General features: G+C 58.4%; 2 protein-coding genes across 10 annotated transcripts; one reads left to right on the top strand and one right to left on the bottom strand.

The window, feature by feature from the left end:
• The first annotated feature begins 300 nt into the window (after positions 1-300).
• On the top strand, positions 301-20,505 carry TCOF1 (treacle ribosome biogenesis factor 1). Of its 8 annotated transcripts, none has more exons than XM_082771530.1 (18): positions 301-428; positions 1,061-1,116; positions 3,159-3,301; positions 3,915-4,021; positions 4,280-4,640; positions 5,430-5,527; positions 6,019-6,243; positions 6,888-7,157; positions 10,831-11,002; positions 11,159-11,310; positions 12,850-13,008; positions 13,395-13,656; positions 13,877-13,959; positions 14,703-14,922; positions 15,773-16,333; positions 17,724-17,824; positions 18,384-18,420; positions 18,862-20,505. In XM_082771530.1, the coding sequence occupies exons 1-17, from the start codon at positions 318-320 to the stop codon at positions 18,414-18,416; spliced, it is 3,114 nt and encodes a 1,037-aa protein (XP_082627656.1). In that variant the 5' UTR covers positions 301-317; the 3' UTR covers positions 18,417-18,420; positions 18,862-20,505. The 8 variants fall into 8 exon arrangements, with proteins under 8 accessions (XP_082627656.1, XP_082627654.1, XP_082627660.1 ...); XM_082771528.1 differs by having other exon boundaries at positions 18,381-18,420; XM_082771534.1 differs by having other exon boundaries at positions 13,395-13,641; positions 18,384-20,505.
• CD74 (CD74 molecule) lies at positions 20,079-24,244 on the bottom strand. Of its 2 annotated transcripts, XM_082771537.1 has the most exons (9): positions 24,106-24,244; positions 22,666-22,841; positions 22,362-22,453; positions 22,194-22,256; positions 21,910-22,005; positions 21,700-21,790; positions 20,987-21,175; positions 20,689-20,760; positions 20,079-20,557 (listed from the first exon to the last, which is right to left on the bottom strand). In XM_082771537.1, exons 1-9 carry the CDS (start codon positions 24,174-24,176, stop codon positions 20,550-20,552), a joined length of 858 nt encoding a protein of 285 aa, XP_082627663.1. In that variant the 5' UTR covers positions 24,177-24,244; the 3' UTR covers positions 20,079-20,549. The 2 variants fall into 2 exon arrangements, with proteins under 2 accessions (XP_082627663.1, XP_082627664.1); XM_082771538.1 differs by lacking the exon at positions 20,987-21,175.
• Between the last annotated feature and the right edge of the window lie 921 nt (positions 24,245-25,165).

Raw genomic sequence — 25,165 nt, 5'->3', positions numbered from 1 at the left:
TGTTGAATGTGGAGGTCTTTAAAAGATGTTTAGGTGTTGAACTTGGCGATATGGTTAATGTCAGTGGTGGTGATTCCAGGACCCTGGGGTCCTGCCCCCAGCCCCCCCGCACTACATTTCCCAGCAAGCCCCGCGCCTCCCCCCACCCCCTCTCCCCCAGCACTACACTTCCCAGCAGGCACCGCGCCCCCGTAGCGCTCCGTACCCCCCCCAGAGGACTACATCTCCCGGCGGGCAGCGCGGCGGGGAAGCGGAAGTGACGCGACGGAGCGCGGCACGCGGCGCCAGGGGGCCTGAGGGGGAGCGAGGGCCGCGCCATGGCGGCGGCGGCGGGCGGGCGGCGGGAGCTGCTGGCCCTCATCCACCAGCACCTGCTGCGGGCTGGGTACGCCAGGGCGGCGCGGGAGCTGCAGGCACAGCTCGGGCAGGTAACGGGGGGGCGGCTGAGGGGGGGCTCCGGTAGGGGGAGGCCTTGGGGGGGGGCTGGGCCTGGGGGGGGAGGCCTCAGGGGGAGGCCTCAGGGGGAGGCCTCAGGGGAGGGGGCTGGGGGGGGGAGGTCTGAGGGGGGAGGTTTATAAAAGGGGGTCTAGAGGGGGGGAGGTCTGCCGGGGGAAGCTTGGAGGGGGGGTCTCTGAAAGGGGGAGTCTCTGGGGAGGGGTCTGGGGGGGTCGGTGGAGAGGGGGTGTATAGGGGAGGTCTGGGAAGGGGAAGGTTTGAGGGGAGGGGGCTGTAGCAGGGGTTTGGAGGGGGGTGGTCTGCAAGGGGAAGCTTGGGGGGTCTCTGGGGAAGGGTTTCTGGAGGGGGGGGTCTCTGGGAGGATGTTTGTGGGGAGGGGGTTGTGGGGGAGGTCTTGGGGGGCAAGGTCTGGGGGGGTGTCTGTGGAAGGGGGTCTAGAGAGGGGGAGGTCTCCAGGGGAAAGCTTGGGGGGAGTTCTGAGGAGGGGTCTCTGGAGAGGGGGGGGTCTCTGGGAGGAGGTCTCGGGGCAGGCACTGGGTGCTGCCCCCCCACAGGGTGCCCAGGGGGTCCCAACGCCTGACACTCGCTCTCTGCCCCCCCTCAGAAGCTGCTGCCTTCCCTGGCCACCTCTCTGGAGGAGATCTTCACGCACTGGGAGAAGTAAGTCGGGAGCAGAGCTGCTGGCGGCCGGCCCGTGCTACCCGTGCAGTGGTGATTTATAGGGGTTTCCCTCCACTTGCTCTCCTCCGAGCCCCTGCTGTTGGGCGGGTCGGTTCAGAAGGTGTTTGATAAAGTTTTCCTAGGTTAGGGGTAAGCTTTTACGTAGCTCTCAGAAGCTGGAGGTGCTTCTTGCTCTTGGAGGTCGATACCGGAGTGTTGTGGGGATGTCAGAGGCGTGCTGCACTGCGAGAATCTCCCCCCCAGCCCTGTTTCACTTTCTTTTTAAAGCCACGTGCTGTACGGGGAGATCAGCCCCAGCCACACAGAGAACGTGAGCAGAGGCTGAGGTGTTCAGGACTCTTACAGGGCCTTAAACCTCGGCTTGGCTCCAGCTGCTGCTTTCACCCTGCCCGTTCAAGCCCCTGCACGCTCAGCCCGATGCTTTCCTGTGCAGTTCTCCCATGGAGCGCCCTGCCTGCAGTGAATCTGCGCCTACCCCGTGCTCTGGGTGCCCGGGTTTAGTGGTGCTGAGCCATCTGGGGCTCTGCCTGTGGTGAGGAGCTCTTGTTCTCCTTGGCCTGGCCATTGATGCTGAGCTTACACTGTGACAGTTGTGCTGGGGGCTGCTGCAACCCCTCCCGTGCATTATTTATTACTTTGAAACCTGGGGGTGGCAGGGCATTCGTGTTGTGTTTAATTCCTTGGTCTCTGGTGGCACTCGTGTCTCATGGTTCCACCCGTAGTGGTTTGGTTTGTGCAGAATTTGCCCCGCTTAGCCGTGTGGGTGAGCTGTGGTTCTCATTTTTTTGTCACTTCAGAGGCTTTTGGCCCCGAAATGCCCAACCTCAGACTCTGTGCCGTGCCTCTTACCCATCTAACTGAGCCTGTCCTCGCTGCTTTCCTGCAGAACTCTTTCAAAGCCAAGCTAACAGTAGGGATTTGCAGTTATTAAGGAGTGGCCTCCCTCCAGGGCTGTGTTCAGTGTGCTGGGCGGGCAGGGAAGGTTGCAGAGGTGCCTGGGTGTGGTGGGGAAGCCCAGCACGGGGTGCAGGAGGAGCAGGCAGGGCGCTGCTGGCCTCAGGAGCTCCAAGGTGCTTCCCTCCTGCACTGCTGCCCTCCTGCACCCCGTATTCAGACCCCTGGACACACGTGACAAATCCTCCCAGCAGCTTCTGTCCCATTACCAGCCACTGCAGAGTCAGGTGTGCTGCCTGCCTGTGTAGCTTGCCCTGTGTTTTATTAAAAAATATTTTTTTTAAAGGGTAATTGGAGTAAAAATAAATAAATAAATAAAAGGATAATTGGAGTAGTTAACGGGACTTTGTAACAGCAGATCTGCCTTGGGTCTGGCTTGGCTTAAAACAAAGAAGTGTAAGTAGCATTGCACAGCTGAAACACCCTCCCAGGAAGCACAGTCTTTACTGACCAGATTGTTAACTGGACTTCTTTTTAAATCAGATCAATAAATAAAATAAGGCAAAAATAAAATAACTGGCACAAAAGTGGTTTCTTTGTTTGTTTTCTGCCTCTGACAGTTACGTGTGTTTAAGGGGTTTTACCAGCTTAGAAGTGCTGCACGTGTGAATCACACAAAGATGTGTGCCCAGCCAGTGTTACCCTCCCAATAAAGCTAAGGTTTTACCCGTGCCTTCATCTGAAAAGTAACTTTAGAGAGAACTTTAGCCATGTCATCTGTCCTGCTGGTACAGGCAGGATTCTGAGCCTGGGAACATCTTTTTCCAACTTGATGTTTTAATCCACTTAAACAGCTTAGGAGTTTAATGATTGTCTGTGGCCTTTCCCTCCCTTTCTTTCACCACATCTGCTCTAGGGCCAGGCACTTCCTTTCATAAACCTGTCTGTATCCTGACCCTTACCTCCTTTTGGTCTGTGCACCCAAGTTCAAATGTTTTTGCAGCCTTTAGGCTCACTTCTGAATGACACTACGTGTCCTTGGGGTTGAGCCTGGCCTGAGGGTGGATTGAACAAGTATTCCAACTTGTTCATCGTTCCCCTTTTCGACACACATTCTGTTCCCTCAGAACTCCCTCGAATGCCAGGAGAAGGAAGGTGAGCGATGACGAGGCAGCCATCCCAGAGAAGATCAGAGTTCCTGATCCCGTGAGCAGCTCGGAGAGCTCAGAGAAAGAAGAGGACGAGAAAGAGAAGATAAAACCCGTGAACGGTAGGAGCCTGCCAGCTCCCTGGCAGGGTAGCAGCAGAGGGTTGTGTAAGAGCAGTCCGATTTGCTCTTCAAACGATGGCTATTCCCTCGTGCTCGTATGAAAATAGGACGACAGATTTATCACCCCCTTCGCGTGTAGCGTTTTTTGAGGAGCACAGATGTCTGCTGAAGCCAGCGAAAATCTGTTAGGATTCGTTGGGAAGGGAAGGAATGGGTGTTGCAGCTGGGGTGAAGTGTTGGGAATCTCACACTGCCCACTGCGGGGCACCTTCCAGCACGTCCTGGCTGGCCAGCAGAGGGTGGCCTGATTCACGGGTGAGGGAAGGGCTTATTTTCATTGCTCTGGGTAGTTCTGCTACAGCTGATGTGGGAGGCATTGGCTTGTGCAGCCTAACAACAAAAAAACACCGCAGATACATGTTGTTTTGGCTCAGTCTCATGTGCTGCAGACCAGCCCCTGGCAGTGTGCAGGTCCTGGCCAATTTCTTGCCTTGGCTGTGGGCAGGACGGAGTGCCAGGAGCAGGGCACCTGCCTGCTGGAGCCCTGCTGCACACCGGGGCTGGTTCTGATGTCAGAGGCTCTGTCCTGATTTCCTGGTGCCTCTCTGTGCAGCAGCCAGCTGTGCCCTGGTCACGAACTCAGCAGTGAGTGCAGAAAGCAGTGAAGATGATGACTCCTCGTCAGAAGAAGAAATGCCAGCTGGAAAAGGAGCAGTTAAGGTAAGAGGCTGCTCGCCTTGGCTTTGAATGCTAACAGTACTCTGAGGCCAGGGCTGGCCTGGATTCTTTGCCCTGTACAGAACTGTGGGCTGGGGTAGGTCCATGTTTAAATGGCCCTCCTGTGCTGGTAGAAGCCTTCCTTAGCTGTCTCTTAAGTGTTACGGCTTGCCCAGCTGCGAGGTTGCTGTTTAAAATATGCTGTGCCCAGTTTATCCCCTCCTATATCTATGGGCTTCTCATTTATTTTCTTTCCTTTAGGTGCCACCAGCTGTGGAGAGCGGCAAAGCTGCCAACTCGCTGCATTCTCCTCACAAACCCAGTGCTCCAGTGGGCAAAGCAGCGCTGCCCTCTGCTGCAAACAGAACTGTGGGCTTGAATAAGCAGCAGCCCAGCGCACCGGCTGCGTCTCCGGCCAAAGCTGGGCAGAAACAGCCTGGTCCTGGGAAGCCCGCGCAGGCTGCAACAGCCGTGAGCAAAGGAGGGCAAAGCAAAGCACCGGCAACAACCAAAGCAGCCGAAAGCTCCAGCTCCAGCAGCAGCAGTGGCAGCAGCAGCTCCTCGTCGGACAGTGAGGAGGAAAAGGAGGCTCCTGCTGCGAAGCCCCCAGCCCCCAAAGTGGGTAAGGAGCCTGCGGGCAGAGCTGCACGCGTGCTGCGGCTTTGCTGCAGGTCAGGTGTGAGCCGTGCCGTCAGGGTGTCGCTTTCAGCTCGCCTGCTGGGAAGCTCGGAGCAGTGCTTGCTCCTGGGGAGGCTGCAGGAACGTGAAGCAGGCAGCTCTGGAGCTCTGCTGGATGAATCCAGCGTGTTTGCTTCCGCTCTGAGCAGCAGATCCTGTGCTGAGGAGTTTTTTGTGTGCATCTCTGGCAGCATCCAGCACCACAAGGCTGGAGACAAGCGCAGCATATCTGGAGGAGGTGCAGCACTAATCCTGTAGACGCTTCTGGCTTTCTAGACAGGAACTTCAGCATCTTCTCTTTTTTCTTTTAAGTCTTTAGGGAAATCTCTTTTACCGCTTTGAAGAGCGTTTGTTTTGGGGCTGAGGAATAGATTGCAGAAGCTCTGCAAATTGTCCTGCTCTTGACTCTTTCCCCGAGGAGGTCCAGCAGGGTGTCCCTGCAGGAAGCTGTGTGTGGCTGGGCAGCTCCCCACGGGGTCAGAGTGCCCAGGAAGGGATTTCCCATCTCAGCCTGCACCTGGGGAGCGGTGTTTGTGGCTAAACATTTGTCTGGAGAAGCTGTTCCCAGCAGGCAGCTGATGCTTTTGGCAAGACTGGGCCCTCTTCCCTGCAAATCCCCTTAGCCTCTCTCTGCTGCTTGATTTGTTTTTCTGACTTCAAAAGCCGCATTAGCATCGTGCTCGGGGAGCTCGGCGCGGGCAGCAGCTGTAACAGCTCCTTTCTTCTGATGCAGAACTGAAGCAGGCAGCTGGGGCCGCAGAGAGCAGCAGCAGTGAGGAGTCAAGCGATGAGACATCTGAGGAGGAGGAGCTTGCCACTCCAGCAGTCCAGGTAACCTCTCCAACCCAGGCTCCTTGTGCCTAGGAAATCATTTGCTTTCCCTTGAAGGGGAGAGAAAATGCTGCAGAGCTGTAGTCTGAGAACATCTCTTCCCCGGGGTGCGTGAAATGCCCAAATCTAAGCCCATAGAAACGTGCTGTGTGGCTGGGAGCTCCGCTAACCTCTGCCAGCAGCAACCACTCCGTTCCAGTTCCTCCCAGTGCCTGGAGTGGGGGGAAGACCCTTTGATCTGTAGGAGGCGATTAAGCACAACTCCACGGATGTGCCACTCAGGAGGAAGGCAGACAGGGCAGGCAGTCTGTAGAAGAAGCAGCTTGGCTCAGCTGCTCCACAGCCTTTGAGCCTGAACAAGCTTTTCCTGGTCAAACTCAGCACAGAGGCCTTGCATAAAACAGATTCCACGTAGCTGCACCTCTCATCCAGTTTCTTCTCCCCCGAACCTGTGAGATGTTACCTGCTTCTCCTGTTCTTCCCGTTCCCAGGCAAAGCCAGCTGTGAAAGCAGCACAGGTTAACGCAACACCCGTGAAAAGCCCACCTGCTGCTGCAGCACCCGCCAAGAAGAGCACAGCAAGGCCAACAGCAGTGCCACCGAGCCAGGCCAAGCCCACCCCAACGACAGTTCCTGGGGCCGTGAAGCCTGAGGACAGCTCGGAGAGCAGCGACTCCTCAGACAGCGAAGAGGAGGAAGCTCCAGCAGGACCCCAAGTGCGTCTCTCCGAGGCTCTCTCCGTGTTTGCCTCGCCGAGGCTGGGAGTTGCAGCGGGAGGAGGATTTTGTGAACGGATCTCGTGTATAGCAAAGTCATCTCGGGGGTGGGAGGGAAGAGGCGTGAGGGGGAAGGGTGTTTAAAGGCACCTGAATGTCTTTGAGCTTTAATCAAACCTTTAAAAAATAACAAAATCCACCAGTCCTTTTGAATTTAAAAAAAAATAATATATATATATATATATATATATATATACACTCAGCAGTTCTTTTCCCATCTGAAGAGGCAAGTTGTCATGGTTGGATTTGCCTCTCAGCTATAAATTGCAATAAATAGCATCCAATTTGGCAAACCGTCGTGCAGCTTAGCTTCCCTCCTGTGGAGAGTGCTGCTCCTTTACCTCACTGGAGGTGACTGTAGTACCAGAAGGCCGACGAGAAGTGTCTGGTCTTATTTTCTCATCTTGGGAAAGTATCCCCAGCCAGCTGGTTGAAAGGATGCCTCGTCTTTCCTGCCAGTTGCTAATCTGTCAGCATTTGCCTTTCCCAGGGGGCTCTGAAATCTTGCCTTGATTACGGTCTGAGGAAATGAATTATGCTAATATGGGATTTGCCTTCTTTCACACTGCTCTTGTCTTCTCCAGATGAAGCCACCTCCAAAACCCTCCCAGGCCATCCCACCCCCAGCGAAAACCACACCAGCAGCATCACTCGCCAGCAAAGCAGCTCCAGCAAAACCCCTTCCTCTGTCCCAAGGGAAGCCAGCCCCAAAACCAGCAGTGCCAAAGCAGGCTAAAACCCTGCCGGGAAGGACTGCTGCTCCCGCAAAGCCTGCTGAAAGCACAAAGCTGGAGGAGAGCACTGACTCCTCGAGCAGTGAAGAGGAGGATCTGCCTGTGCCTGTCAGCCAGAAGGTGGGTGGTACTGCAGGCAGCTCAGTCCTGAGCTTTGGGGTGTGCAAAGCCACTGGGTGCTACCACTGATCGGGTCGGGTTGATGGCTGGATGTGATGATCTCGAAGGCCTTTTCCATCTTAACTGCTTGGTGATTCTGTGCTCCTGAGGGTTCTCCAGATCTTTCCTGAGGGGGAAGTTGCAAAAGCTGTTGGAAAATGCAGCAAGCAAGCTCAGCTGAGGACTGGTATCCCAGCAGCAGGAGAATCTGTGCGAGGGGAAGAGAAGCCAAGTGCTTCTTGTCAACCAGTCTGATATCAACTGGTTCGTTCCTCTTGTGCCTTGCCCCTCTGAAATGGGCCTCCTGTGAGGGGTCATCAGTGCCATGGTCTTGGCTCTCCTGCAGAGGCTTGTTTTGATCCCTCTCTCTTTTGTTGGCCCACCAAATCCCTTTGTGAAAGCATCCTCAGCTGTAAAAGCATCCTCAGGTCCTTTGTGGGGAGACCTGCACTGCCTGGCAGCAGCAGGGCCTTTAGGAAAGTGCTCTGAGAGCAGCGTTTTGGAAATGGCAGCTATTATCTGCCGGGGAGGAAGGGAACCCGGGGGCAGAGCCTCACGTGTCCTTGCAGGGAGGCTCTTTGTCAACACATCCTTACAGTACTGACAGGCAGGAGCCAGAGAGGCTCCGTGTTTTTTGTCTTCCTAGCCTTGGTCTGCCGAGGTGGGTGGAGGGGGACGCATCTCGAACAGTTGGCTCCGTGCTGCTCTCTTCCTGCGTGATTCCATGTGAAAATTCAGCTCGGGGTGGCAGGTGCAGCTATTCTGCTAGCTGGACTGGGGGGGCTCATTCTAAATCTCTTTTGAGGCTCGTCCATCCTAGCAGGGCTGTAGGTGAGGAGCGTGCTAGGGTGGGTTTGTTTCCCCCCAGTGCTGATTTGAAGCTGGCAGCAGCAGGTGGCTGTCTTGCAGGGTCTATTTAACCACGTGGGCATCTTCCCTCCTGCAGAGGGCTCTTACCCCTCACCAAATGCAGTCAGCGAGGAAGACCTGGTCGCTGGGGGAGCTCTTATTTTTACCAAACTGGCCTTTTCTTCCCGTGTTAGCAGCCTGCAGGCAGAGACCTGAAGCGAAGGCTGAAGATTAAACCATTAGCTTAGCTGTGTCCACGGTCCTGTCCTCCCAGTCAAACTCTTCTTAGCTCATCCTCACCATCTGCTACTTGGGCATATGCTAACCACTGACTTTCTGCATCCTGCAACTTCCTCTGGCTCCTGTGCAAGATCCAAACAGATACAGAGCGTTGGAAGCTGCTTCGTCTTTCCCTGTGGGGGTGGATTAGCACAATTAAAATGAACATCATGCCTAAATTGAACTGCTTAATTGGTATGTTTACCCCTGAAGACTCAGAGAAGTTGACAAGGTGTTTGCATATTTTTGGGGAGGAGGCTGTTGGAGGGGGACAGCGCAGAGTGACCTTAACGATGCTGTGAGCGGCCTTTCTTCTGGAAATGTTAGCTCTGCTCTGCTTCCCCTCTTCTGGACATGCTGAGCCACAGTTGGCACTCAGGCCTTCCATGGACAGGCTTCTGTTTCAGCTCAGCAGGACTGAGCATGAGATGCACGCGTTGGGAACCTCTGTCACCCTCCAGCATCCCAGGAGACCCCTCGTGGGCCGTGCCGGTAGTTGTGCCTATGACTTTTTATCTTGGACCAGAGGGAGAGAGCCAAATCTCCCGTGAGACAGTTTCTGCCTGTCTCCTGCCTCCTGCTGCTGCTCCTTGCAGGTGGCAGTGACACACCGTGACACAGCTGAGCTGCTGGCCCCAGCCCTGATGCCCTGGCGGTGTTTCCCCCTGCACGGGCAGCCACAGAGTGTGATCCCTACAGAGTGTGATCCCTGCGTGGCCTGGCATCACTGCCCCCTCCTGCCATGCAGCGCTGCATGATGCCAACAGCCCCGGGTGGCAGATGGGTTGTGCAGGAGCTGAGTCATCACTGGTACCGAGCTGCAGGCAGCTCCTGCCTCGGGGGCTGCAGGGGGAGCAGGAAGGATGATTTCCTCTCCAGTTATTTTCCTCTTCTCGGAGTTACTCCAGTACCTGTGACTCGAAGCTGTCACAACCCCCCCCTCCTCTGTCACCCTGCTCCCGGGGTGGAGTTGAAGCCACGCTGCTGGCCCGATCCCGTCTGGAGCCTCGCCATGGGAAGTGGCAGCTGCCTGGCAGGGACCGAGATGAGGTGGATGGAGGGACCTTGGACTCCCTCCAGGAAGATCTGAGGACTTCCGAGGCTGTAGAAAAGCTTAGGGTGGTTTCTCTGTGGATGCTGTGCTGCTCTTTCTGTGCCAGGATGCTTCTGCACAGCTCTTCCGTAGCTTTTCTCCAATCTCTTAAGTTAGACAAGCAAGCAGTCCTCATGCCGTGCAGCCAAGGAGAAGGATAACCCAGTCCTGTTGCTGTGAAGGTCTTAAAAGTGAGTTAGTGGGGCTGGATCTTGGAAGATTTTCCCCTTGCACTGCTTGGGAAGGAGAGGGAGAGCAGCTCGTGCATTCGAGTGGACCATTTGAAGTCTCATTTCTGCTTCAACTAGCTCCCTTTCTTCAGCGTTGCAAATCTGGCCTCTCTCCTGGAGATAGTGACTCACTGGTATCAAAACAAAACAGCCGAGCGAGGTTTGCAGCCCCCCCCCCGTCCTCAAGTGCTCGTGGAGGTTTCTGTTTCTCTAAGCAGAGTCAAAATGTGCTTGGCTTGCTCCGCGGGCTGTTCCGTAATGGGATAAACATGCAGATGCTGTTGTCTGTTTGGCGTTTGGCTGGGGGATGATAAACACTGCCCCGGTGGCAGTCCTCGGTGGGGCCGTGCCAGGCAGCGTGATAAGATCTGGCCTCCCGGGAGGCTGCTGGGCTGCTGGCCAGGAGCAGCCCTCGGATGGACCACGGCTGTCGGGGGGCTTCTGGCCCTCTGCTGCGGGGCTGAGAGCAGGCGTGGGCTCTGCAGCACCACGGGATTGGGAAATAGGGGTGGCAGGGGCCGTGTGGCAGGGCAGGAATCCGTCCTCCCCTTCTCGCAGCAGCTCCTGGGCCCTCAGATGGCACCGAAGCCGGCTGCTGTCACGTGCGGGGTGGGATGGGGCAGAACAGCCCGGAGCTGAGCGATGAGTGGAGTAAACTGAGTGGGCGCAGAGCGCTGCCAGCCTGCAGGATTTCTGCGCCTGGTGCAGCTTCCAGCTCTCACAGTGAGCACTCTCTCTCCCTCTGCTGCTGCTGGCCTTCAGCGGGGTGCAGGAGAGAGGTCTGCGGCCCTCTGCCCAAACCAAAAGAGGGGCTGGGAAGAGAGCAGCTCCCCCAGCTCCCCCCCAGTTGTGTGCCTGGTGCTGCCGTAGCTGTGGCTGCCTCGTGCTGACGCACTGGCTGCTTGGGAACCACCTCACGGCCCGTCCTGGGGCATCTGGGTGTGGATGGAGCTGTGCAAGGCACATCCTAATGGGATTTCTGTGTTGCTTAAGGATTTTTAAGTTCTGCTAAAGGCAGTGACTGAAGCCACTTCCAATTGTGGTGCTCCTGAGGATGGAGTGAGTGTTGGTCACAGCTGTTAGGGTTAGACAAAACCCAGCTGGAGCTGAAACTGCACTTAAACCCCTCAAAAACGCCTTTACTGACACGGCTTTTCTTTGCCTGTGTTTCTTTTTGGTTAAGAGGTTAACAGAACAGCCTGGGCCCGTTCCCAACCTGAGCCAGGCTAAAGCCAGGGTGCCCGAGAAGGCAGCGGGAAGCACTTTGAAAAGCCCGAGCTCGGAGAGCGGGAGCAGCGACTCGTCTGACAGCGAGGAGGAGTCCCCGGCGGCACAGCCGCAGCCTCCGCAGGCTGGTGAGTCTCTGGGAGTGGCCGGGATCCCTCGCATCCATCCCCGTGCTTTCCTCTTCTGCCCTGCACGTGGAGCTGCCCAGCCTGTTAGTGAGAGATCCCCTTCTGGAGGAGAGCAACCTCTGCTTGTGCTGACGGTCTCTTTTTCTCCCCCTGCAGCGAAAACCAACGCCGTGCCCCAGCCAAGCGTGAGGAAGGCCCCAGCTCCCACGCCAGCCCCGCTGCCAGCCCCAGCCCCTCCTCCTGCGGACAGCAGCGATGATTCCAGCGAGGAGTCGGACTCGGATGAGGACGTGGTTCCCCCCACGCAGGTAAAGAGCTGCCGACCCGCCGGCTGGGGGCTCTCGGGAGGTAGCACAGGAGGCAGCAGTTGGGTGGGTGACAGGGAACCTCCTGTCAGCTGGAGGAGGGTTTTTTGGCAGCACCCCCGGGTCTCAGTGACCCCTTCTCTGCGTGCACGTGTCAGCAGGCTTGCTGCTGTCTGTGAGAGCGGCGGAGGGTGTGAATGTTTTGGCAGGAAGGTGACTGGTTGTGCAAGCCTCAGCCTAGGCCTCCTCTGTCCCCTTGGCCCTACTTGAGGGAGTTAAGCACGCTGGAAAAGAAGTCAAAAACCTCTCAGGCGGAATTTTCCATGGGCAGGGGAGCTCTGAGACAACCCACCTGCTGGTTCCTCCAGCAGCTGGAGCTCTCTGGACTCCTGCTGACCAAGCCTCGGGAGGCTGGAAGGAGCTCTCCTGAAGTGGCACGGCAGTCGTGCTGCCCTTCAACAACAGGAGGAGGCAGACTGCTACCTCAGAGAGTGGAGGCGACCCCATATCCACGCAGAAGACACTCCTGAGTGGGTGTGGAGCTGATCCCAGCTCTGTAACTGAGTCTAGGGCCTGAGCTGCCTCTGCGTGAAGCCAGCTTGGGTGTCCCTGCAGCTCTGCTGTAGCTTGAGCCCAAGAAAAAAGCACGAGAAAGCCTTGACTGAGGAGCGTGGCTGCCATTCCTACACGGTGGGGGCTTGGCTGCTCTGCAGGGGCTGGTGCCACGAGCCAAGTGCACTTCTTGTCCTGCACACGTCTGCACACACGCGTCCCCTTTCTGGCCGGTACCCTTGCTGGGAGAGAGGGATTACGTGCGTTGAAGGAAACCCTTCCCCGTGTTGGCCCAGCTCTAGGACCGATGGAAAGGCTGCCTCTTCCCCAGCTGGTGGGAAGGCAGCCAGCCTAAGAAGTCCTTGCTTAAAGCTTGTTTAAAATACCAAGGCTATAAACTAACGCAGTTGCTACAACTCGAGTTCTGTGCAGGACGGCGGAGAGCTCGCGTCAGGTTGGCGGCTCTCCGTCCTGTGGAGCGCTGCCTGCCTTCCTGAAGGCCAGATGTTGCGTGAGAAATGTCAGCCCACCAAGGCCCAGCTCCTCAGAGACGAGGAGGGCTGCCTGCTAAGCCTCGTTTGTAACAGGGAGCAGGAGGCTGAGCGCTCCCTCGTTGTTCCTGCTCCCTCCTCTGCTGGCGTTTGTGTCAGTGTCTGAGTTCTGTGCCCCTGGCTCTTCTATTTTTAACCCCTCTTACGTTTAGTTGGCTCCAAGTGTGAGGAAACACAACTGCTTCTTGTTAATTTGCTCTCTAATCCGTGGCTTGTTTGAGGACCCGAAGGCACGTTTGCCCTGTGGTTGGTGTCCTTGCTTTGTGTCTTTAGCCAGCTAACCCTCAACGTGTGATATAGTAAAAGGAAAAAAAATCTGAGCATTAGGGCTGTGCTGAAGATGATGGAAGGGCTCAGGAGCTAGCGGTGGGTTGCTGTGTGTTTCTCTTTTTCCCTCTGAGTAACGCTCTGTCCTGATTTTCTCTCCCATCTATTTCAGAGCCTGTCCCAGCAGAACATCAGACCGAGCACGGCTTCCAGCACAGCGGCTGCCAAGGCCGTTGCCCCGTCCCCTTCTGGGAAGGGGACAAAAACGCCTGCTGTCCCTCTGCTGTGCAGAGTGCCTGAGAGCTCGGGGAGCAGCACGGTGCTGGGAGAGGTAACGGCAGGGGAGATGAATGTGGGGAGCTCCCCTGGGGAGAGGTGGGCGGACGGGGTGGGTGTGCTGGAGCCTGAGGCTGGAGCCGCGTCCCCTGCTGTGGGAGCTTGTTCGGGGAGGAGATGGGGGAGCAGGGACTGCTCTATTTTTCAACCACTGTTATCACACTGGAAGGAGTCAGGAGCTGTCTGCTTGGCCACAGCTCCCTGCTTCACCTGTGGGTCTGGGGGAAATGGGGTTCTCTGCGCCCTGCCTGAGAGCTTTTGGGCTCTCTTTGACGTGACATGGGATTGAAGGAGGGCTGAGGTGGTCCAAAGGAGGACTGAAGGTGGTCTGAGGTGGTTCATGCAGCTCCGTGGCAATGCATTCCATCTTCCTCTCCTTAGGCCCTTCCTCCTCCTTGCCTAAAGCAGACAGCCTCCCCAGGGAAAGCTCCTGCAGCCAACGCTGCTGCCCCGCAGCCTCCTCCGGTGCTGAGGAGCCCCACGGACAAGTCGAAGAAGCCAGGCCCGCAGCCAGCACAGGACTCCAGGCTGGGCCAGGCTGCACCCCCCAGCCAGGCAGAGGAGAGCTCGGACAGCAGCAGCTCCTCCGACAGCGAGGAGGAGACGCCCAAGCTGCCCCCTAAACCCGGTCAGTTCTCCCAGGGTGATGCTCTCAGTGCTGCTGGGCAGGCTTGGGGTGGGACAGCTGGGAGGTGTCACCTTCATGGCACAGCTGGAGCGCAGTTTCTTTCTCTCCAGCTGTGCCGAGTGCTCCCCTTTAGAGGCAGAAGCCTCTTGGGGGCAGTCCCCGTGTACTGGGTAACTGAACTCGGCCCCAGGTGGCAGGGGAAGGTTTAACGGGGTGAATTCTGCTCCTCCAGCAGGCGTGCTGCAGAAAGCAGGAGGGACTGAGCCAGGCCACAGCTCCTCCTCGGACTCCAGCGAGGAAGAGGAGGCAGTGTCACAGGTACGGGCGGGCTGGGGTCCTCTCCTGTCACCGCTGACTCCTGGGTGGAAGGGAGAGGGCTGAGCGAGCTCTCAGCCAGAGCAAATGGGTGCTGAGTGGGTTTGCCAGCAGGGGAGTGGGGGCTCCCTGGTGCAGCGCTGTGAGTAAGGCCGTTTGATGTGGGCAGAAGCAGCTCTCTGAATCTGGAATGCTTCCCCGGGCAGCCAGGCCTCGTGCTGAGGGCTCGTGGCACCTTCCCCTGCCGGAGGGGATGGAGGAGGTGGTGCCATGCAAGGGTTAAAACAGAAGAGCTGGCGCGCGGTGCCGATAGCTGCAGGATTTTTCCCCCCTTTTATTTGTAACTTAACCCGTGTCCAAGCTGTTAAATTCCCTTTGTAAGTAACGTGCAGGGCGTGCAGCACATCTGCAGTGCATTAGCTGTGCGTGGGTGCCCGCTAATGGCCAGGAGCCTCCCCCGTGGCTGCTTTGCTGGGCGAGAACAAAGGAAAGACCCTGTAGCCGTCAGCTCTGGCTGCTGCAGCCTCAGCCAGGGTCTGGCAGTGCTGCCCCCTCTCCTGGCGGCCCAGCCTTGCCGTGGCCTCTCCGCAGGGCTGGCTGAACCCTGTAGGATGGCTCTGCAGGTGGCCAAAGGGGTCTCTTCGCTTGGGGTGTGGGGGCAGTAGCAGCAGAGGCAGGTCTGCGTGCCCAGTGGGAGGGAGGCTGCCCTGCTACCACTCCTCCTCAGCGTGTCTGTGCTGTTTCAGTCCCTCCTCGCAGGCTATCCGGGCCCCTCCAGCACCCCGGCAGCACCTCAGGCACCAAAGACAGCTCCCCCCCAGCCTGTGAGCAAAGCAGGGCAACGAAAAGCAGCCGTGCCTGCTGCTAATTCCCTCGCCAAGGTCCCTGTGAGAGCAGCCCCAGCTGACAGCGACAGCAGCGACTCGGAAACAGACGTGGAGCAGGTGTCTGCAAACCACAGAGCAGGTGGGTCCCTTGGCAGAGCCCGAAATCTGCTTGGCCCGGGAGCAAAGCTGTGCTGGCACGGCCGTGTGACACTGGGACAGGGGCCTGCTCCCGTTGCAGCTCCGCTGCAGAGCGCAGCGTGGAGTGCTGCTGCCGTCTGCTGGCACTCCCTGGCCACGGCGCCGTCATCTCCTCCCCGAGCTCCCCTCCTGCGCTGGCTGCGTTGCGAGAGCGTGCTCTGTGCTCCTGCTGCTCTGTGTCCCTGCCTTTTTCCAAGCTCTGCTTTGACTGTGGTAATTAAAGCAGGAAGCAGGCAGGGCTCTCGCTGAAAACTTCACACTGCATTGCTGTGCTGTGCTGGGGAGGGCTTGTAGGGAAAGTTCAAACGCTGCCTGGAGAACATTTCTGCAGTGCCAGCACCCCTGGGGTCTTTCTGGGCGCTGTTCCTGGAGGGCAGAGGAGGTAAGTGAGCAGGAAGACCTACAGAGAAGCAAAACATCGTGCCATTTCCCTGCCTCCCAGTTTGGTTTGCTGCACCCCTTCCACCTCGGGGAGCCCCCGACTGGTTGTGGTGTTCTGGGACGGAGCGCTCTGTGCTCGCCCTTCTGCTGCTGCTGTTCCCCCTGCTCTAATCCCCGTTCTCCTGGGATGTGGCCAGGCTGTTGGGGCTGTTGTTACCCGCTTCCCAGAAATCTGATGGCAGGCTAAGGCATCTTTCTCCAGCCCTGTGGTAAGGGATGGCCAGCAGATCTGTGCTTTTGGGGAAAGAACCGGGTATTCCTCTTCAAATGCACGTTTCCCTTCTCTGCTGACCGCATTCTGTGTGATCAATGCTCCCAAAGTTATCTCTCTCTTATCACTGTTCCTGCAGAAACCAACCCCCCTCCAGGACAGGAAACCCCAGGAGCCTTCAACAAAGAGAAGGCGGCTGGAAAAATGGATCCAGGTTATACCAACCTCAAACCTTCCCCGGTCAAGAAAGCCCTGGCTGTGAAAGAGAACGATGTCGGGGCAAAAGGGACGCCTGTGATCCCCGTGCCAGGCACGCTGCTCTCCGTCCCACAGGCAGAGGATTCAAGCTCGGGGAGCGAAGGTGACACCGTAGCTGCCAAAATTCCAGCAGTGCAAACATTGGGAGGGTCGGAAGAGAAAAAGAAGAAGAAAAAGGAGAAAAAAGAAAAGAAGGAAAAGAAGAAAGCTTCCTCTGCGGCGGGCAAGGCTGTGAAAGCATCGAAGAGCAAAGACAAAGAGAACAAGAAGCAGAAAGCGTCGCAGAAGCGGAAACTGCCAGGAGATGATGGGGCCGTTGGGCAGCCAAAGGAAAAGAAGAGGAAAGAACAAGCTACCGAAGAAGTACCCAAAAAGAAGAAGAAGAAAGTTGATGACCTGGGGAAGCAGACAGGCAGCAAGGAGAAGAAAAAAACAAGTAAAAGTGAGTACCTGTGTGCTGTCGCTGGGGGCTGCGCTTGCAGCATGGTTTGTGCAGCTGTTGCGTGTTCAGCCTCTGGTGCAGGACCTTGTAAGCAGCACCCACCTTGTAATTAGCTTCATCTGCTTCCCTCCTGCCCCCCCAAAGCCAATGCCAGGTCCCTCACTCCCCACTCCACTGAATTTTCTGCACTTTTGGCACCGGGTCACGTTGCAGGGAGCAAGCTGGGCACTCCTGTCCCGCATCCAGCCTGGTAGGCACTGCAGCAGGTCCTTACTGATCCTTGCAGGGCAAGCTGATGTCCCAGTGTGTCTTCTGGGGCGTGACCTGTCCCACCAGGCCATTTTCCTTTCCTGGCCTTTCCCAGGGCTGGCAGAAGTTGGAGTCAAGCCTGCGCTGAACCTCCTGAGGCCTCTCTGCCTCCACCTGCAGCCCCCCGGGTTCGGGGAGAGTTCTCAGCAGCTGTAAGCCACCAGACCTCGAAGCTGTTCTCTGCCTGCTCTGCCAGCGATGCAGAACAGCTCTGAGAAACCAGCCCCGGCCCCTCTGACGTGCACTGAGAGTGAAGGGGAACTGTGGCAGGTTGCTGTTACCTCCCGAGGGACTGACTTGCTCCGAGCAGGGCAGAGGAAGCCCCCTGTCTGTATGCACAGGGCTCTGTGTTGGAGCTGCCCAAAGGCGAGCGGCTCAGCCAGGAGATCTGGCTCGGGGTTGTTTCTGCTGCTCTCAAACCCCTGGAGAAAGGGGAAGAAGGCAGCAGCCTCCTGCTTATTGCTCCCAGTTAAGCATTTCCTGCCTCTCCTGCCTGTGTCTCTGATGCTGTTTGCTGCCCTAATGCAGTGACCTTTATTTTCCCGTTGCAGTACAGCCTGCATTTGCAAATCCTAACTGGTTCGGTGCTAGCTGCTGCGGGCTGCTTCCTTTCTTATGAGAGACAGAGAGAGAAGATGGAAGGGCTGGGCCAGATCTAGGGTTCCTGCTCTGTTCTCCTTCCTTTTGGAGGAGGCAGACCTGTCCGTCAGCCCTCCTGTAGGTGCGCAGAGGTGCCCTGCAGCCTCTTGGCTGTGCTGAGCTGTGTCCACCTGCTGGTAGCTCCCTGTGCTCTGCTTTCTGGCACGTGCCCAGCCTCCAGAGCTGAGTAGTTCCTCGGCAGCAGGAGGTGGGAAGAGAGAGGCAGCCTGCCGAATTCTGCATGGTGGGATTCAAGTACCCTGGCCTTGGGTATTGGGGAAACAGGCCTGGGCTCAGCCTTGTGGCAGGGCTCTGCCCTCGCCCCGAGGTACTGCTGGGGTTTGGATGTGACCAGAAACACACCAGGGACGTCCCCCTCTCAGCAGAGAGCTCTGTGTCCCCTCTCGGAGGTCCCAGCTGACTTTTGTTCCCCCTCTCCCAGAAAAAAAGAGTGGGAAAGAAAAGAAGAGCAAAAAGGGGGCTGCAGAAGGGGAGCTGCCAGCCGACGGCTCTGCTGACGTTCAGAAGAAGAAGAAGAAGAAGGTAGGTGCGACGCCCAGGCTGGGGCAGCGTGGAGGAGAGCTGCTCTGAGGAGGGCTTTTGATGCTCCTGCCTGCCGTGCGTGAGGCTGGAGAGGAGCAGAGCCGTGTCCTGGCCTCCTGTTGGTACAGGGGGGGCTGCTGTTGCTTGTGGGTACTCCCGAGACACAAAACCTGAGCCCTGGTTGTGTGGGATGGGGGTGGCTTGGGGAAGGGCTTTGTCCTGTATTAGTTCTCCAGGGGAGAGCCCTTCCCTTGGAAGGGTAAAACCCAGGAACCCTTTTGTCTTCAGGGAACCTACCCAAAGGGCAAGAGGCCTTCCTTCGCTGCCTCTTCATCTAGGTGTTTTCAGAAGAAAGGGGAACTCCTGGGGGCTTTTGGGGCCGTTCCATCCCATCCCAAGGGCTAGGAGAGGGGGCAGAGGGAGGCAAAGGGGTGCTCCTTGTTCCGGCCGTGTCCCTGTAGAGCTGTCAGCCGAGGGCTCTGGCTCAGGGCTCTGCCTGGCCCTTTATTTGTGGTGCGGGCGGTACTGATTTGTCTCCCACCCTTTCCTTTTCCAGAAGAAGAAAACATCCGAGCCTGAAGGCATGTTGTGAGAAGGTACATGGCCCGGGGGAGCTCTCAGTCGGTCCCTCTGAGCGGCGGTAACCTTGGCCAAATTCAGTCCTCCTGGGCCAGCCTCGGGAAGACAGTGTGCCCCCTGAGCACCCTCTGGGAGCCCAGCCGGCCCCATGCTAGAGAGCCAGGGAGCGGAGCAGTGTCAGGAAAGCCACGTAGGAGTGTGCTGGCCTCTGGATGTGCTTGACCTCGTCTCTAGCTGCTGAGAACTAACTGGACGTCCAGCCGAGGCGTTGCTGTCCCCTGTCACCAGCCTCGCGGCGTCCGTGCTGACCACAGGGAGCTTGGCAGAGCGATGTGGATCAGCTGGCGAAGCTCGAGCCGGCTGGAAGTGGACCAGATGGATCTGCCCTGGCTCTGCTCAGCTGTGAGGCTGTTACTCTCCTTCCCCGTCCCTAACTCTTTTAAATCCTCTCCCCAAAGGTACCGCGGCCCTGTGATTAAGGATTTATGGGTGAAGATCAAACAGAAGAGCGGACAGGAAGCTCATCGGGAGAATTCCGACTTTTTTTTTTTTTTTTTTAAACAATAATTTATAACTTCTTTTAACTGTGACTTGTAGAGCAGAGCAGTGTAACTTTCTGCCTCCTCCTGTCCTGCTGGGGCCCAGAGCTGCGTTTATTGCCCTCCCCAGTCGCACCAGAACTGCTCCGAGGGAGGCAGTTTGACCAGAGAAGACCCAGCTCGCGTAGGCTGCTTCCCTCCTGGTTGACACCCGGCCATCTCTTTCTCCTCACAGAGCTCTATTTTTAAGAGAAGAAACTTTTACTCTCTCTTTTTCCCCTTCCACGACTCGTGGTGTCAGTCCTTGTGCTGCCCATGGAAGAGAGCTGTTTCGGTTTAGTTTTTATTCTAACCCTGATGGGAATGGTTATCGTGTCCCGGGAGTTGCACTGAGCAGCTGTTTCCAGCAGCTGTTCTCAGCCAAGGCTGCATATGTATATTTTTTCCTTTTTTTTATGGAATACAAAATAAAAGGAACGGTCAGACTTGGCGTCAGGTGTGTCTGAGGGAAGAGGAGCGAGGAGCCCTTTGGTGGGGGGGCAGCACCGTGGGGTTTTGGAGGTGGGGAAGGAAGGACCAGCCCCCTCCTGCTCCTTCCCAGGCCGTGCAGCCTGGCTGTGGGCTCTGCTGGCTGCCACCCTCAGCACGTGCGAGGCGTGGGCACAGCAGGGAGCTCTCCTTGCACCCCCTTAACCCCTCCCAAATGCATTTGAAGGTGATTTCAGCCTCCACAGAGCTGGGCAGGGGCCACTGGACGAGCGGGGTAAGGAACATGGTGTGTACCAGTGTGCCCGCAGGGGCCCTGCAGTTTTCTTTTCCTGAAGTCTTCATTAGGGCAAGTACCCAGCTCTGGGGCTGCTTGCTTCTGAGGCTTTCTTATTCAAAAGTTTATTTGAAATAATTAGCTTGTGACATCGTTTATCAAGGAAATAATCAGATCGGTCAGGAAGGTTAAAAGCCCCTCTGCCTCCAGGCCTGGCTCCTATTCCCACTGCTACCCTACCCTGAAGGGAGAAGCTGAAGGTGAGCACCTATCCCTACAAAACTGAGTATTAAGAAAAAAAACACCAGAAATAGGAAGCTTTAGTAGGCTAACAGAGCCCCTACCTACAGGCTTTAGTTAAGAAGCTGGTGGAGGTGGTTTTGCTGCGTTTAATGGTTGTTCAGGCCAAGAAAGCAGGCGTTAGTGGCTCGATCTTCAGCAGGAGCAATCGCAGAGCCTGGGCTGGGGGAGAAGTGTCCTGGGGGCCAGGCACAGGGCTGGGAACCAGCTGGTGTCCTTCACACAACGCCCTCACTGCAGCTCGTACCCCTTCAGCAACAGGGGAAGGGACTGGGGGTCTGCTGCAGCTGAAAATGCTTCCAGCCTGCTCCACCTCCAGTTTTAGGAAGCGTTTCCTCTGTAGCATTGATCCTGGGGACAGCCCCGGCCAACTCTCATCAACCCCAGGCCAGGCCCTGGAGCAGGGGAGGGGAAGCGATCACTGGGAAGGAGGAGTGCCTGTGGGTGTTTGGGAAAGCGAGGGAAGAGCAGAAAGGGGATAGAGCAAAAAAAAAAAACAAGCTGGGGTGCTGAACGCCGCGTGGGCAGCTGCAGGTGTCCTCTTCTACTTGGCTGTTGGGAGAGAAAGAGAAGGGAGGGATCAGCACTGAGCCCTCTCTGCCCCCTTCATCCCCCCCAAACCCAGACCTGTGTCCCCATCCCCTCCCATGCCCGGATCCCCGAAGCCCACCCCTTTCTCTCACCTTTCTCAGCGCCCAGCTTGAGCATGTCCACCCCGGAGAAGATCATCTCCTCGGGCTCCGTCAGCGCAGCCCCTGCAGGGGGACAGCAGCAGCTCAGCGTGGAGCCCCCACGGCCTCACCCAGCACCCCGGGGGCTCGGCAGCACGGCGCACGGGGCTTTAATTGTATTTTTGGGGAAGATTCATGCGATTCCTTATCTCCTGGGGCACCGGGAGTCGAGGGGACGGGTGCCAGCCCCGTGCTCGCCCTCTCCTCTCCCTGACCGTGAGCTGGGCACGCTGCTCGCCCCGCCACCTACCCGAGCAGTCCAGCTCTCCCCGGGTGGCCGTGCCCTCAATCCTGGTGCCGTTTTTGTAGCAGCACCAGCAGTAGCCCGTGCTGGCGTGGCACTGCTTGGGCAGGTAGTCCCCGTTCTCATCGCACTCGGGGCGGAAGCGACCCGGATGGACACCACCAAAACCGGCCTCTGCCTGGCACTTAGTTTGCACTAGGGCAATAAAAAAAAAAAAAAAAAACAGACGGGAGAGGCCGTGAGCTGCTCCCTCGGGCTCTGCTACCCCCCGGGAGCCCAAAGGGCTGCAGCAGGGGGCAGGCAGCGGGGCGAGCCCATTTGGGGAAGCAGCAGCAGTCGGGAGCGTGGCCTCGCTGGGATTTCCCCAAGGAAACCCGTCTCCCCTGGTGGGAGCAAGCACCGTGACCCTGCCTCCTCATCTAGAAGCAGCTAATTAATTTTAGAGATCCGCCTCGAGCAGCTAATTAACTTCAGCGAGCTCCCTGAAGCGGCTAATTAATTTTACCCCCCTCAGTGATCCCCCTGAAGCCCCGGGGTAACCAAACCCCGAGGGGTCCGGGCGCTGCTCTGGCTTTTCAGCCTTGCTTTTTCTCCCCAAGGGCCTCCGAGGGGAGGCTGACCGCAGGAGGAAGAGGTCAGGAGGCAGGGGACAAGGGGTGCAGCTGCCTTTGGGGTCGGCCCTAACCCCCCCCCCAGCTCAGGGCCCCCACCCCGGTTACCTTTCTCCGCCGGGATGGCTTTACGCTCGTCCGGCTTGGGGCTTTTGGCCATCTCGAACAGCAGCCACTTGTGCATCCAGGACTCGAAGGACTGTGGAGGGGGGAGCAGCGTGAGCCGGGGGCTGCCCAGGGTCCCCAGCAGGATTTATGCTGCCCCCCCCCAGGCCGTGGCAGTGAGGGAAGGGCAGGGGGACAGAGACTGGCACCGACCTTCCAGTCCGCGTCGGTCATGGTCTTCTTCAGGCTCTTGAGGTTGCCCAGCAGGCTGTCCTTCAGCTCCGGGAACATCTTCTTAGGGTCTGCCTGCTGCAGAGGGCACGCGGGGTGAGACAGAGGGAGGAGGATGCGGGGACGGGGCGGGGGGAAGCCCAGCTTCCATCACCAAACCCAGGAGCTCCAGGAGCCCAAGGAAATCCCAGTCCCAGCCAGCAGAGCTGGCAAAAGGGTCCCATCGCCTCATCGTGGGGCTCGGTGGAGCTCCCGGGGCAGCTTACCAGCAGCAGGTGCCTGACTTGGTCCTCGGTCTTGTTGCTGGGGGGCCCCATGTCCTTCACGGGCTGGGGAAGGGAAGCAGAGGTGGGGGTGAGCACCAGGGGGGTGAGCACCAGGGGGGGGCTTTGAGCCCTGCACAGTTTGGGGCACGTGGCCGCAGCGTGGCTTACCGCGTTGTCTAGGGAGGGGGCGAGAGGCAGGACCCTCATGGCCAGGGGGGTGTTCACCATCGACATCTTCATGTTGCTGGCGGACTTGCTGCCTGCCGAGGGGGGAGCAGTGTGAGGAGCAGGGCACAGCCCCTCGCTGTCACCCCCCCGTTTTAATCCCCTGGCTCCAGGTGGTCCTAGCAGGGATCCCCACACCCCCGGGGACCACCAAGCCCTCGCTCTCTCCTGGCTTTGGTGGCAGAGCAGGACCAGGTGCCTCCCCCCGTCCCCTCCCCATCACGGCGATGCCCCGGGGGGTACTGACTCTGGGGCAGTTTGCGCTGCAGCGCCTCCAGCTGCAGGTTTTGGGAGGTCCTGGTCAGCTTGCTGATCTGCCCGTTCTGCTGGTACACGAAGTAGATGGTGACGGCCTGGCCGGCGATCAGCAGGGCCACCAGGATGGACAGCGTGGACAGGGCGGCTCTGCGCCCGAAGGCAGACCTGCGGGACACAGGGGGAGGACCCGGTCACCATCGCCGTGCGCATTTCCAAATCCCTTCCCAATGCCCAGTGGAGGAGCCCTGTGGTCTCCACTGTCCCCAAACCATCCCCAAATCCCGCTCCGAGGAGCTCACTGGCACCCAGACAAATGCAAACCCCCCCTGGGCACGGCCGGGTGCTGCACAAGCGATTCGGCTGCGCTCGGGTGGCCGCCGCGCACCGGGAACTGAAACCAAGGTGGGGACACGTGGGGGCACCCGCGGGGCTGGGGTGTCTGGGGTACAGCCCTACGTGGGGCGGTGAGGCCGCCCGAAGCCTGGCTGGTCCCAGGGGTCAGAAAACACGCCCTGATTTATTTCTTATTTGGTACAAAAATTGGAGAGAGCAGAGGAGCGAAGCCCCCGCTCGCCGCAGCCTGGATGCGTGCCCAGGGTGTGGTGTTGGGATCATGCACAGAAGCCAAAAAAAAAAGAAAAAAGGCAGAAAATGGCTACGTGGCCTGGCCCCGAGCCCTTCTGGACCATGTCCTGCCCCAGGGAGCCGCCCGTGCCCTGCGGGGTGCAGCACCCAAGGGTGCTCCCTGCACATGTCGGGATCTGGCCCCGCTGCCAGGCTGTCTGCCTGGTGACCGATGATGTCACCGCTCCCGGGTTTTTCATTGGCTGGGGGTGTTAAATCGGGGGGGGGCAAAGAGGTTGGGAGGTGGGGGCTGGCTGGGGCATGGTGGCGGCCCCATGGGGCTGTGGGGCCATGCTGTGCCCTCGTCCGCCCTATAACCAGATGGGAACCTGCCCGCCCCTATAACGGGGATGGGGACCTGCCCCACAGCCTGGACAGGACCCCCCCTCACCCCACAGCCAGGACAGGACCCCCCCACACCCCACAGCCACGCTGTGCCCCCCCAAACCCCACACCCAGCACACGAAGCTCTCGGCCCCACAGCCACGCCGTGCCCCCAGCCACCACGCAGCCACGCCATGACCCCACTGCTCCACCACCACACCATGAACCCACCCGCCCCATACCCACCCCATGCCCCAATCACCCCCAAAAACCCTCCGCGACCCCCCCTCGGTCCCCAATCCGCCCCCACCCCATAACCACACCACGCTGCTCCATATCCATGCCGTGACCCCTTCCACCCCATGGCCACGCCGCAGCCGCCTTCGCTCAACCTCACCCCATGTAGCCCCCCAGCATGACCCCAACTGCCCCACAGCCCCTCTGTCCCCCCGTGCCCCCCCCTCCGGGACCCCCCCAGCACCTTTGGGTGTCCCCAACGGGGAGCACCCCGCTGCCACGGTCGGAGATGAGGTCCCGCTGCTCCTCGGCCATGGCTGCACCGTCGGCACCAAACCCAAACCCGATGGGGAAATGAGAGCCCTGGGGGGGGCCAGGGCTGGAAATACCCCCCCGGGGCACCCCCCCACTGCCACCCTCGGCGGGGGGGGGCAGGAAAAAAAAAGCCCCATTGGCTGCTGGCACCCGCATCAGCTGTTGCCAGGCAGAGCTTTGCTCAGAAGGTCTCGGGTCCAGAGATGATGCCGGGGCCCGTCCCGAATACTGCAGCTGGGTGCAATCCCAAATATCTTGCTCCTGTCCCAAATATCTCGCTGCCACCACGTCGGGCATCGCCTCCCGTCCCACCACCACGCCGTGACACCCGGCACAGCACCACGGGGCTCTGGGGTCCCCAGGGGTAGGGGATGGGGTGTGGGGTACAGGGTATAGGATGGGGGAAAGTGGGATGTGGGGTGCGTTGGGGAGGGCTCCCAGCCACCAAAGGGGCTGAGGGGCACCATTTAATGAGCTGCCGGGTGTTCCCAAGCCCTCACACCCTGCCTGCGGTGGGTTTGGGGTGCCCATGAGCAGCCCCCACCCCACAGCCCCCACCCCAAAGCAAGGAAGGACGAGCAGCCCCACAAATTGGACCCCACACACCACAATGGGGCCGTGCAGCCCCCGTCCCTGCACAGTGCTGGTGATTTTACAGAGGGATTTTACAGCAGGAGCACGGCCCTACGGCTCCACGGCCCCAGAGGTAGGACCCAGCAGGGCTGCAGGCAGGGAGAGCAGAACTGAGAACGAAATTAAAGGGGTGGCGATAAAGGTGTCACCAGTCACTGGGCAGCCCTCGGCACACAGCTCCTGCTGCATGATGTTGTGGTGCTGTGACGAGGACAAGAGGGCTTCTTTAGCAAATATTCCCATTTCCCTGGGACTTCTGTGCCAGCAGGGACTGCACTGAAAAAAAAATAAAATAAAAATCTCAGCCAGGCAGCTGAGAAATGTGGCCTGGGGAATAACCGGAGTCACCCCCAAGG

This window comes from Aythya marila (assembly GCF_965140915.1).
Source record: "Aythya marila genome assembly, chromosome: 14".
Taxonomy (NCBI): domain Eukaryota; kingdom Metazoa; phylum Chordata; class Aves; order Anseriformes; family Anatidae; genus Aythya; species Aythya marila.
Note: the sequence above shows the minus strand (reverse complement) of the source record. Positions and strands in the feature narration are given on the sequence as shown.